Raw genomic sequence first — 13,869 nt, forward strand, 5'->3', positions numbered from 1 at the left:
GTCGATGTCACAACACACCGATTTCCTAATTGTTTTTTAATTGTTTTGTTGTTCTTCTCTCCCAGTCACCTGGCTCAGAATCCCTTCATGTGTGACTGTCACCTGAAGTGGCTGGCTGACTACCTCTTTGACAACCCCATAGAGACGAGCGGAGCGCGCTGCAGCCATCCCCGAAGGCTGGCCAACAAGCGCATCAGCCAAGTCAAAGGCAAGAAGTTCAGATGCACAGGTAAGGCAATAGTTCAATTGTGTTTACCTTGTATTTTCAGGAAGGAATGGGGTCAGTGCTGCTGGAAATAAAGATCCAAAATATGGTTCTAAAAGTATGTTTGGAGACCTTAACATTGGTGTTGCATGTACAGTTTTGAGTGTTGAGTCCAGTGACTTTAAAAACACATTAATATGAAAAAAAGTCAGTTTCCCCAGAACACGAGCCTTTAATAATAACATTACAATTGCTACATACATCTCTATTGAGTCCCTATATTAGAAGCATCTGCCCAACCGTCCCAAACCCCCCTCTGCCTGTCTCAGTGGTAGAATAGTATCACTGTTATTTTCTTTGATACGAGCCGTGGGTCCCACTAATTACACCACAGGCCCATTCACTTCCCTGACACAGCACAATAAGCACGTCACCGGGGAGCAGTGCAGGCTGTGATCGCCCACTTGTGTGAGTGAATAACTATATGAATGCGTACTCCCCACCGACACAGTGCTCCTCTCGTACCTTTGTTTTCTAATGGGTTTTATATTGCTCTAAAAAAAAAAAATGCTTCCAGCCACATGTTTTGTTAATTAATGCTCATAAATTTACTTAATTATAGCAATCATTGTTGGTAATTATTCAATAATACGGCAAGTAATTATTAGCTTTTATGAATACGCATCTAAATGAATTATTTACTTGCTATTAATGATTGTATTTTATTTCACCAAGCCTCACAAAAATCTTTTCCACATAGCATTCTGATTGTATTTACTCACAAAGCGGTTCAAAGACTTGTTGCTGCGTTCTTTGCTTGGGCCCTTTCTCTTTGCCGTACCATGCCTTGCACCTCCTCTTCCTCTCTGGACGTGTTCACTGTTGGTGGGCGGTCCTTCCTGTGTTGTCTCTGCTCACCTGTATGGATGGACCCCGCCCCGCCTTCTTCCTGTGTGGACCTGCCCCTTCTGTGCAGCTGTCTCTTGTGCTTGATCTAACCATGTGGCCCCGCCCACAGTGAACTCACATGGTTCCGTCAAGCGCCAGGGACCGCCCAGCACACGCCTGCATTTTCCAGCCAATCACTGACTACGGACACAAGAAGCCATATATTTTTAATATATATATGTTTGCTGATCAACGCTCACCTGTGATAGCGCAAAAAAAATAACAGGGTATTGTTTAAAACATCATGTTTGTTGGGCCAGTAGGACAATGCTCCTTAATCAGGTACCTGCCGTTTGCCTCATTACACACACATTTTTCGCCACTCAACATCTGGTTGCATAATCATATGAACTCCCTCTATCCATAAATATCCAGTGACATGGCGGTGCTTAAGAGGCTGGCACCGATCTCTTCAGCAGCTGTTCAATGGAATGTGACATAAAAGCTGAAGTTTTAGAGCAGATAAAACTTTTTCATTATTGTGGTCTGTTGATTTTTTTTACATCTGTGATCTGTTGAAACACTTACATATGTTGATCGGTTTCAAATAAAAATGTGTATTTATGAAACATTACCTCAAACAATTGTACTCTGTGGCTTTTGCCCTCTGCAGGTCAGGAGGACTATCGCAGCCGCCTGAGTGGAGACTGCTTCCAGGATTTGGTGTGTCCAGAGAAATGTCGCTGTGAGGGCACTGTGGTGGACTGCTCCAACCTCAAACTGACCCGCATCCCCCCTCATATACCTGAACATACCACTGACCTGTAAGTCATACTTACCTGGTATGTCTCTTCACATACCAGGCAATATCCTGAATTCATATAACGTGATAATCTTTTTTATATTAGGAGTGTGACAAAGTATCAATTTTACGATATATCGCGATATTTTGCGGGTTGATACGATACTGATACTTTTTATTCCGATAACGATACTTTTAATGACATCGTGCATATTATTGAGCGATGTCATGCATAATAATGAGGCAGCAGTGCTCCACTGTTTTCAGAGTCAGTAGAGGCTCATATTGATTAAGAATTCAGTCAGCAGAGGGCAGCCCTTTGACCAAACACTGTCACACAATTATATTACTTTTAAGATATTTTTTATAATTCAATCAATAAGATTTATTTGGGGTTGATTTATTCCTTTTGAAATGGAACTGTGGTTTCTAGTTTATTTAAATGTGAATGAAGTCACTGACAGATCTATAGACCCATCTTCAGGGATCATACACACATAAAAAGGGGTACAAAGCACATGAAAAGAAATGTAAATGATGAATAATATGTAGTATGTTAAAAGTAGCATGTTAAAAAAAAATCGTGATGTATCGTAGGTTATTTTTGTGTAATAATCGGCATATCGTGAGATTATTGTTGTCGTAAGCCATGTATCGCGTATCGTATCGAATCGTGAGGTAACCAGAGGTTCCCACCCTTTGTAAATAGTAAACATTGCTTTCTCAGAATCCAACTGCAAAGAATCTGAATTTGGGGCCAACAGCAGATAAAAAACTCTTAGTGAAACTGAAACTTCTATTTAAGAAAGAGGCTATGTTTATCTCCAGCAAACAAAATCCCCTTCCAAAAAAACAACATTTAAAAATGCAAATGATACAACTCGCCACTGACACCGCCCTTGCCAACTCATGGACACTTCATCACCGACTTTGCCAGCTGCAAGGTGAGCGTCCACAGTCACATGGCACACATGTCTGAGTGTGTGCGTGTGCACCAATGTTTTAGAGCAGCATCATGAATGTCACTTTTCATTTTGAACTCCTCCAGCAAAACGCCGCTCAACAGCCGTTTCCATCTTAGTCCGGTCCCAACGGAGCCATCATCGTGTCTGGAGGAGCGTCCCACACCAGAATACTGAGCAGTCCAGTGCATCAGCCGTATAAACACCAGAATATGGAAAGAGCATCACAGATAACAGCGTGTAAAAGCAGCCTAATCTCTTTATGTGAATAGGTTAACACATCCGTATGCATGCAGAGTAGGACAGGAAACAATATTAATATGTAGCGTGTGTTGCTGTGCTTTGGGTGGTGATAAAATAATATGTTAAGGGGATTGGGGATTATGTTTAGTTTATGAAAAGGGCTTGGGAGTTATAAAGCTTCCTGAAGGAACACTAGTCCCCCATAACAACATGACCTCTTATTCCTGCTCCATCTCAGACCCAAAAATCAAATTGTACGCATTTAAATGAAATTTAGGGGGTGGAAATGCTTATTTTTTTGGATCGGACCATGTGCCACCACTTTTGCTTTCATAAGATTAATTAGCTATAGATAGGGATGCACATCACTTTCTGTTTCTTTAATCAGTGAATTATAAAATGTTTGACTCCCGGCTTGATGTCGATGTACATAACATTTTATAAACAAAGAATAAACAGTAATAACTATAAACTATCAATAATATAATAAATCATTTAATCAAATCAGTAATTTCTGATTTCTGACAAATCATGTACTTACATTTTAGAAAACAGCAATTGAACTGCTTATTTGTCCTTAATTAAATAGGTTCTCCAATATCACAACATTTTCTGTTCTGTGTAGTTTTTTTTAAATCATAAACCATGAAACAGTGCTTACATTATGTGAACCAAAAAGCTTTACTTGTCAGTGGTTTGTCTGATTCAAGCATGAGTATTAGTATTCAATGGGATGCTTTGCTTGAGAGAGTGATAAAATAATATGTTTGGGGAATTATGGATTATTTCTGTGTACGGAAACGGCTTATGTCCGATAAAGAAATGTTCTTAGAATGCAAATAAGCCAGTCAGTGGCAAAGTTGGGCTTACTTTATCAAATGATAGCTACGTAGCTGTACACTATGGGACCACTGCAGCATGGAGCATCCTAAGTAGTTGTGAGTGAATTACTTAGAGCCATTAGTAGAGTAATGGTAAGTTCAACCCTGGCTGCCACATTAGATAAAAACTAATGCCAGTTTTGCACACTCCATTTCGCCTTGCATTCAGCTTAGGTTGTTGCATCTTGAATTCGCTCATGCCTTTTCCCATTCGCCTACTCCCAGGGTGCATTGTGACATGAAAAAAAAAAAAATCTCAGCTTCGCCCTTTACGCCTGGTTAGAGGGCACATCAGGTTTCCACTATTTCCAACACCACGCTTTTGTTGATGATTTTTCTTCAACAATGGCCAATGGGGTTTCTCGAAGGCCACACACTCAGTCATCCCTGTGTGCCCCGTGTAACCTGCCTTATCAGGGGAAATCATTGAAGTCCAAGGCTCAGCTACAGGCTTATATAGACTATAGGACTTTGCTGTTCCATCTCTAGACATGCTTTGTATTTCTACCAACCTTTGCACTTCTCGACACATGTCTCTCTCGACGTTGTAGTATAAAGAGCGAAACTGTCAAATGCACTTTAAGATATTAGATAAGATAGAAAAATACTATTTTCGATATTATAACAATGATCTACCTAATATTGCAGTTCAATAGTTATCAATCAACATCTATATAGTTTTAGCTAAAGAATACACTATCTGTCTTTATGCATAGTAAAACCTAGGTGGGAGTCAATCCCTGCACAACATTGGCCTCAGTCAGACTCAGGTCTATTATCTGATTGGGTGTGTCCACCTGTATCTCGTCAAAAAAGTGTCCCTACAGCAAAACTTTCATTTTGTTTTTATCTCCAACCCACAAACACCAAAAGCGCACTCTTTTAGGTGCACCCTTTTAGTACAAATTACCTCAATAAAGCAGATGTCAAGCCTCCTATCTCTCAGACTGTTTTCCCCTGGCTCGGGGCAGTTTGTGTATCGATGAGTGCATTGAAAAGATTCATTGTCTCGCTTGTCTTCTATTCCTCTCCCTCCCCCTTTATGTGTTTTCCCTTTTTGTTTTAGTGCAGCCTCCAAAAGCCCTGTTTACCTCACCCGCACGACCGCCATGGTATTCAGTTCGGTCTAAAAGTGTGTGAGTGATGGAGTGTTTCAGGTTTTCTCTGTTTCTCTCTCTGCAGGCGGTTAAACGACAATGAGATCGCTGTTCTGGAGGCGACAGGAACGTTCAAGAAGCTGCCAAACCTGAGAAAGATGTAAGTGTTTTATCAGCACTTCACAGCCAAAGTTAGAGGAACGCGGGACTTGTTATGCTTCTTTTAAGAAATGTCAGACTGCAGTTGGTCTTCACAGAAACATTTACACCACCAGCAGATCGCAACTAACCTAGGGTGAAAAGATGGAAGCGCAGCTGCCAAACTCTACCAAAGGGCCCCCCAACAACCACTAATCAATTAAATTGATTGGTGGTGAGATGCCGATATGATCAAACAAGGAACTTGTTTGAAAAGCATCAGTGAGACAGATATCAGACAATAAAAAAGAAAAAGAAATATAATGTCTCAAGCAGTCAAACAAGCAGTTACCGGATAACCACACACTCTCACGTGGACAAGTTGGCTGAAGTGTCTTGCTCAAGGACGCAACGACAAAAAAGCTTGCACTGCTTTGAGATGAGATAGAACCAAACAAACTCTGGTACCATAGACGAACGCCATTGAGCCATTGGTTGAGAACCACTGTTTTAAGTTATTATTTAATTTACAAGAAACTTACTATTCCCGTATTTTTACGCATTAGCCTAAAATTGCCTACTGAAGAAAAAAACAACAGGCTGAATAGGCGTACGGTCAGAGCCGTAGCTTGCCATGAGGCAAGGCAGACAGCTGCCTGGGGAGGGCCAAAAGATTTGACAAAAACGACCAAGAGAATGAAGTCACTGCAGCAACAGTGACAAGGTGCAACGACAATTGGCTGTCGCATATTCCCTGAAAGGGCCCCATTAGCCCCTCCCCCAGGAGAAGGAGGGAGAGACAGAGCAAGACACCGCACAAACCCACATGTTGGGTAAACAGACAGCTACGCATCTCCTCCAACAAACTGAAGAGAGGTTATGCCAATGGCAGCAAAAAACGAAAGAAAATAAGGAGAAAGAAGAGGAACAGCGCCGCTGCTTACGGCATGCTAAATATAAATATATCAATACACATTGAGAGTCAGCTACATGAAGCATAAACAATGAACTAATTAGGTGTCTGGTATGTTAACATAACATAACATAAACAGTTCAGATATCTACAGCATAAACAGTAAACCAAACTCTCAATCTCACTCCAAATCACTAAATCGATTGAAATTTTCATCCTCTGTGTCACTTCTGAACAATCGCCTCGCCAACTTCCTGGACAGGTGCACCGTTGACAAGCCTCTCCCAGCAGCACGTTTTTCAAGCAATAGCTTTTTTTGTTTTCTTCATTGCAGTAAGAGTAACCTCTGCTTTTTGCCAGTCACTCGCAACTTTCTCATTCACTCCAAACTTTCTTTCTGCTGCTCGATTAGCCTGCAGTGCCCTCTTGAAATTATACAATTGAATAAAAAAAAAAGGCACAAAAAAAGTGTGACTTATTGTTCGGAAAATACGATACTATTATTTCTTTTACAAACATTAGCAATAAATGAATGCAAGAAATCAATATTTGTAGGTCTTTCCTCATACAGTTAATTCCATAAACTGTTTGAAACTATACACATATAAAACTGAAGTTTTCTGAATTTCAAGCTAAGTTAAACTTCTATCTGATACGGCAATACAATCTGACCTCTGACTATGATTGTTTCCGTGGCCAAGGAGAATAAAACATTCTTGGAGATTGAAGAATAGCTGAAAAGTGATTAGAATGTAGAAAATAGGCAGCGCGGGCGGAGGCAGGTGTAGAGCGGCTACAGAGGAAGTGCATATTCATTGTAAATGGAAGATGGGCCTTCAGTTGAGATTTACAGTCAGGCCTTATCAGCAGCCTCCTCTAGGTGAACGCATGTGTGTGTGTGTGTGTGTGTGTGTGTGTGCGTGTGCGTCAGTGCGAGATAGAGAAAGACAGAGCAGAGTGCAGCGCTTGATTTATTGGAGAGGAAATTGCTAACCATCTAGCAGTGTCACTGACAATATAGATTGGCGAGCACTCATTTCCATTTTGCCCCTCTCGATGCTTCCTCACTCCTCTCTTCCTCTTTGCAATTCCACCTTCCCACCTCCCTGCGTCACATGCCTCCATCTTTTGCTGCTGCTCTTGGATTTCCTTGTGTGTGACAAAGTTGTTTTCTTATAACTATGCATCTTCCTCATCATCAAGTTTATTGAGTGACCTCTATGGGGGTAGCTGAGAAGTCCTTGCTAGTCCCAACCTATTGTTTCCTTTGGTATTTTAACTTTTGTCATTGTGTGTCCTCAGTGACATGATGGTCTATATTGCATATGATTAAGCCTAAACAGATTTCTATGTCAAAACATAATTGTTGATTAGGTTCCTATGAAAAAAAATCTAATTCCAAAATGTTTTTTCTTGAAGTAACCTGAGCAACAACAAGCTGCGGGACGTCCGTGAGGGAGCGTTCGATGGCGCAGGGGGAGTCCTGGAGCTGCTGCTGACCGGGAACAAACTGAGCGGTCTGCAGGGGCGCATGTTTAGAGGACTCACCGGCCTTAAAACACTGTGAGGCTCTTTATTCAAATTATCTAAATGCATTGTTTGTACAAGAAAAGATCAACTTGAGGATACACATTTACCCCATTGGTGAGGCCAACCATTATAAAAAGGTTAATATCCACTCATGCCATTTCACGAAATCCCCAGCTAATGTTGCCTGTTTATCCTCAGTAATGACAAGCTAATGCTATCACGTTTATATATACTAGCTAATGACTCTGTAATGGCATCAGTACAGTTTCTATATTATGTTAAGGGTTCCCTGCTCCAGTAATAGCCATGCTAACTAGGTTAGCTCTTCCCAGAGATTTTCAGGGCTAACTAACTGAGTTAGCCTGTTCTCAGATGATGTAGGTCAAAGACAAATGTCAGATTGCTGCTCAGGTTTAAGAACAGGCACGGCTCTACAGGGGTGCAAAAGGGTGCATTGCAACCTCATTTTATAATGTTTGCACCCTCAGTTTTAGCACCATCACAATGTATTTTAATGGGGAGAATATCTGTCTGCACCCTTTTTAAACTCTAATGCACACGCCTCAGTCCCTTTTTTTCTGGAGCTGGCGCTGTTTAGAGCACTTGTTTTTCACTCAAAGCAACATTTCACACACTGCATTTAAACATGTTGTTGTTCATGTACATCTAATTTAAATTGTATGTATTATCTAATGGGTCATTTATATTCCAGAATGCTGCGTAGCAACCAGATCAGCTGCATTGATAATGGCACATTCACTGGTCTGAGCTCGGTGCGTCTTCTGTCTCTGTACGACAACCGCATCTCCAGCATCGCCCCAGGAGCCTTCTCCACCCTGCACTCCCTCTCCACCATGTGAGTCCGGCCTGCAGGCGCTTTTTTTCCACCTGTTTTGTTGTGTTTATCCCATTCATATCTCCAGCAGACCTCCCCATCCTTCATCCTCCATCTCCTAATTTTTCACAGTCAGGCCCCGCTGTGGAAGTTATCTGGCACACACCCACACGGACACACACTCGCTCACATGTTGCTCAGTGGATAGTGTTCTCCTCACAGATGCTCTCCATCATTATCGACTAGATTGGTCCAGATCCCAGGACATTTGTTATCAGAGCTATATATATCTCAGCATCTGCAAAGCCACACATACACTCACACACACACACTCAAATGAGGCAGGCGTAGCATCTGCAGTCTTTGATTTCAGCTTCCTGTTGATGCTCACACCTGCTGCGCTCAGGCCATGAGCACAGCCTGAGCTGTAGGGGTGGGCAGGGCCTTAAAGGAACAGGCCACCATTTCTCCATACTGAGATATGTTCTTACCTGGGCTTAGACGAGTTGATGCGTACCTGTCTGGTCTTTGTGCGTGCGCTCAAAAGACCAAAGACGTTGTTAGCATTTGGCCTCTCCACCTCTCCTCTATGGGGCCAAACGGGTGTGAAGTTTGAAGCTTTCTCTCAAGCTCTTCCACGTTTTCCCTATTTAAATATGGTTACATTCGATGTCCGCGCAGTAAAGTGAAGATATTCTGGCCGGACGTCAAAGTGCTGCTAAGGTGCTATTACGCCTTACAATATAATTCCATCGTGTAACTACTCACATAACCATATTTAAATAGGAGAAACATTGGAGAGTCTGGTCGCTTCTAACTTCACCCCAGTTTGGGTCTATAGGAATATGCTGGGAGAGGCAAAATGCTAACAACATCTTTTGCGTGACTGAGCGCACGCACAAAGACCAGACAGTTACGCATCAACTCGTCTAAGCTCAGGAAAGAACATATCTCAGTATTGAAAAACGGTGGCCTATTCTTTTAAAAGTACTATGTGTGTTTTTGTCGTAGATTTATGTTTGTTCAAACAAACAGCTGCTTCCAAACAACTTTCTGCTTGGAAGCAGATTTAATAGAATATTATTATTATGTCAACTTATAATTATAATCTATACAGTTGATGCCACCATCTCCTGGCCCATTGTTCCACAGTCTAAACACATTCTTTTTTCTGCCCTGTAACGGCTGAACTCGCCACTCGCTGTAGGAACTTGACATCTGAGTTCCCCTGTTTTCGGCTGCCGATTGTTTTCCTCTAAACAATCGTGCCTGTCATTTCTGATTCAAGTTTTTGTTGAATCTTTTTGGAGGAGACCAGACATGGTGCAGGTTACTGTGTGACAGGATACACAAAGCTGTTTTGCTCAGTGGGCCACTCACTGTCATTGTTTTGCATTAGTATTCAGCTGACATCCTCTCTGTAGAACTAACATTGTGTTTCTCTTGTCTGTAATATCTTCCTCCTATAATACACGGCTTCCCAATAGGGTTTGGTCATTTAATTAAGAGATTAAACTCATTGAGGAGGAAGGAAAGGATTTGGCTTAAGCCTGGTTGTCATGCAGGGAGGTCAATTCATTACAAGGAAATTAGAAAATAACTCATCCTTATCTCGAAGTAGAAGGGCAGTTTCAATATGAAGGGCACAGGTTACTAATATACTGTACGGTGCAGGGAAAATGTCAGAAAAAGTCTGTCTTAAGCTAAACCGTTTGAGCTCCTATCTACAGTGTTTATTTCTCAAAAACAGTTGTTGCTTTTTTCATTCACGTATGTTTGGACATTCCTGCATATTCCGCAGCCTTACGGTAATTTCAGTTTTATACGCTGATTTGACTTGGTGTATAAAACCTTTACAGCTGTGATAGAGAAATGTGCATCAAAAACAAATTGTCCAGGCAGTCCAAGAATTTTCCATGAAGGCACAAAATCCTCACAAAGACATGGGACCTATGCAAAAATAAAAGAATGATCCACAGTGAACAACAAATGTTTATTTTTATAAATGAGTAAATCTGCTAACCTTTTCTCCAATTCACGTTTGTGTGAAAGCCAAATAAAATGCTAACCTTTCCTCTGTGCGTCCTTTGTTCCTCCTCTCCGACATTGTCTTCCAATCAGATGCGTTAAAATGCAGCTCACTCGCTGTTGTATGGAACCAGTCCCAAGTGTGCCCAGTTTACTTAATAAATATTCATCCTCGTCGATCTATTATCATATAAAAGCGGTTCTTATGAGTGACCCATTTGTTTGTATTGTTTGCCTTTAGGGAAAGTCATTGTCCACTCGGAATTAATTATTAATCTGTGTATTGTTATTCTTTTGACAGTAACCTCCTGTCCAACCCTTACGTGTGCGACTGTCACCTGGCGTGGCTGGGGCAGTGGCTGAAGAGGACCCGGGTCGTGAGTGGAAACCCTCGCTGTCAGAAACCGGCATTCCTCAAAGAGATCCCCATTCAGGATGTGGCCACGCCGGACTTTTCGTGTGATGGTAAATTGTAAACACTACACATCTATACCAGGGCAAGCAGGCCAGTTTGCCAAGTTTGGCCCAAAGTAAAGCACCATTTTTTTTTTTTAATGCCTGGGTTGAATGTAAAATGAATGAAAAAAGGTTTAGGTTCAAAAGGTATCAAAAAAATGTAAGCAGCTAAGCGAAATGAATATGGTTTTGATGCTGTTGGTCCAAGGACAGCATTAAAGGAATTACTTGATTGCTTCCGCAATTTTTTTTACACATTTTTGCCAATTTTTTATTACTAATATTTTCCCTATTTTTCCCCAAATTGTTCCCAAGTTTTCACACCTTTCCTGACATTGGAGATGAACCCAATATTGTAAATTTGCATATCTTCCACACATTATTGTTCGGTTTTCTGGTTCTAGGTTACAAATATTTTAGTTTAGATATCGGTATCAAAGCGTTTAAACGGTACACAGCCATATACATGACCTAATTGGGTGTTATGTTTGGAAATTGAGTGAATTTCGCATATTTTTTGAGATTTTAGACATTTGATCGCTGATTTGTGTAATGATATCATTTTGAAACATCCGGAGGGCCAGAGGTTCAAAGCTGGAGGGCCTGATTTGGCCCTCGGGCCTGACATTGCCCACCCCTCAGCTATACTGTCGATGCACATACATTAGATACTGGCACATACTGTAGTTATAGTAGTAGCAGTGCTGGTAATTTCCTTCCTTCATTTATCTCTTTCTTCTTTCAGACATCTGTGTTTGTTTTGTACCCAAACGATGCACAAATCTTTTAAAGAGTGTTGCACAAAGGCAGCTTGAAATGGCAGCAGCTTGTGGTTTATCGAGTGACGCTGCTATGTCCAGTGTCGCAAACTTGCCCATTGCATTCTTTGTCTGCACTGGTCCCCATGTTATACAGCACAGTGTGGCTTTTTCTTTGTCAAATTTATCTTTTCTCCCTGTCCGTAAGCCTCTTTGCACTTAGCCCCGCTCTCTCTCTCTCTCTCTCTCCCCTCTGAGTCGCTTTGAATTCATTACACTTTTCTAATTTCCTGAAGCCGTGCCGTAACCATTTAGTGAAAATGAGTTTGGAAAGTAGTTAGCGGGGTTGGCTCAAGCAAGAAAAAAAGATGGTATCGGATCTTAATATTCAGTAATGCATCTTGCACACACAATGTCACACAAAGTCCCCTTAAACACCACACAATTCAAACAGCCTGATCGCAATCTGGTAAATTGTTCTATTTTTATTAGAGCCTGTATTCTTTGGGGGCAGATTTCTAACTATGCAATTTTGTGCTTTATCCACGATGTAAAGCATTCACACTATGAACAATAAGATAGAGGATAATCTGATGTCATATTTTTAGATTTGCTAAATTAAAGCAGAAGTCCATGTACTTACTAATACAAATCCTAATCCCAGTCAGATAGAAAGATATAATTTTGACATATTAATATTACAAAGTCTGGACAGGTCAGTTTTGTACCTATATTAGAGCAATATCAAGAAAGTTTGATACTGTTTTTTCTCGACCATATTGCAAATGTGATTCCCGCTACCAAACAATTATCCTTTGCATACAGTTTGAACTCACCATCAGATAACATGGACATTTAGATCAAAAAACAAACAATGACTTAAATAGTAAGCCTAGAGACCTCTTTATCTGAGCAAATGATTATAGAAAAAGAAACGAGTTAAACTTACTTTGATACACAGCTCCCTGCACACACATGCTGCGCCCACATTGCTGTTCTGTTGTGATTGGCCCCGTGCACCGGGCTTCATTATCCGTCATTATGGTTTTAACCGGGGCTTGTTTTACATTTGGGACTATTTCAACTATTTACACACTGCAGCGCTAGATAAAAATCACTCAGTTGTTTGTGTGTCACGGAAATGAGCAGCTTTCAGAGCCAAAAACAATAGCCGAGTGAGCGATCGCTCTTATCGCCGAATAGTTATACATTTTCTGGGAAGTTCCTTGTCACGAACGTCGCTTTTTTCGGTTCGATCGCTGCTTGTTTTTAAAACTTTGATTCTGACTGGAATTGACCTTACACTTCTTCTTCCCCCCCTTGCATCCTCGTTTCCACATCTGCGCAGGTTTTTTTTTTTCGAGCCATCTGAGGTTTTTTAATATCTCTGTGACCTCCCTTACATGCACAGTGCCAGATGTTGGAACACGCTGATTTTAGCAGTCTCTCGTCGTTTCATATGGATTATAAAGCACTCCAAAAGCGCTGAGTCCAGAGTTAGCCAGAATTGCCCCTGCGCCACATGTCAAGTCTTCATCTATCTTTAAATTGCATCTTTCTGGGTGTCCTTCTCTTCCTAATGTGCCTTTAAATCCAGTTCTGGCTACTCTCATACCTTTCCACTCGATTTGGGTAAGAATGATAAAACCTAGCCCTAATCCCTGTCTTTTCTTTTAGCCATGGTTAGGCGCTAATATCCTGCGCTGCCTCTCGTGTCTCCACAGGTACGGAGGATAACGGCTGCCTCCCCACCGCTGGCTGTCCCGATGTCTGCACGTGCTCAGATGGCGTGGTGCGCTGTAGCAACAGAGGGCTGCACTCACTGCCCAAGGGCATTCCCAAGGACACCACGGAGCTGTGAGTTTCCCCGCGCGCCTTCGCCACAATCTATGCACGAGCAGATAGTACACGGTCGACACGACATGCAATTTTAAAAACAAAATGGATCTCTTTCATGCTTATTGTCTACAAAATGCTGAGGTGCAAAGTCGTAACCACAGAAGCATATTACTGCACTGATGCAGCAGTTTGCCCTGTGCTGCTTCAAGACTAACCAACCTTGTACTGATGATCCAACTGATTATTAGAGAGGTACTGCAGCCCCATTATGCAGTGATTATTGAAACTTCATCG

The 13,869-nt window shown here is 41.5% G+C and overlaps 1 protein-coding gene across 1 annotated transcript in view; it reads left to right on the forward strand.

The window, feature by feature from the left end:
* The window catches only part of slit3 (slit homolog 3), a 227,285-nt gene that overhangs the window by 179,951 nt on the left and 33,465 nt on the right, over window positions 1–13,869 (forward strand). The window contains exons 13-19 of the mRNA XM_079556106.1: window positions 66–229; window positions 1,767–1,917; window positions 5,164–5,238; window positions 7,549–7,692; window positions 8,372–8,515; window positions 10,824–10,987; window positions 13,461–13,593. Coding sequence (XP_079412232.1) covers window positions 66–229; window positions 1,767–1,917; window positions 5,164–5,238; window positions 7,549–7,692; window positions 8,372–8,515; window positions 10,824–10,987; window positions 13,461–13,593 — 975 coding nt within the window. The remainder of the gene's footprint in view (window positions 1–65; window positions 230–1,766; window positions 1,918–5,163; window positions 5,239–7,548; window positions 7,693–8,371; window positions 8,516–10,823; window positions 10,988–13,460; window positions 13,594–13,869) is intronic.

This window comes from Gobius niger (assembly GCF_951799975.1).
Source record: "Gobius niger genome assembly, chromosome: 5".
In the NCBI taxonomy this organism is placed as follows: Eukaryota; Metazoa; Chordata; class Actinopteri; order Gobiiformes; family Gobiidae; genus Gobius; species Gobius niger.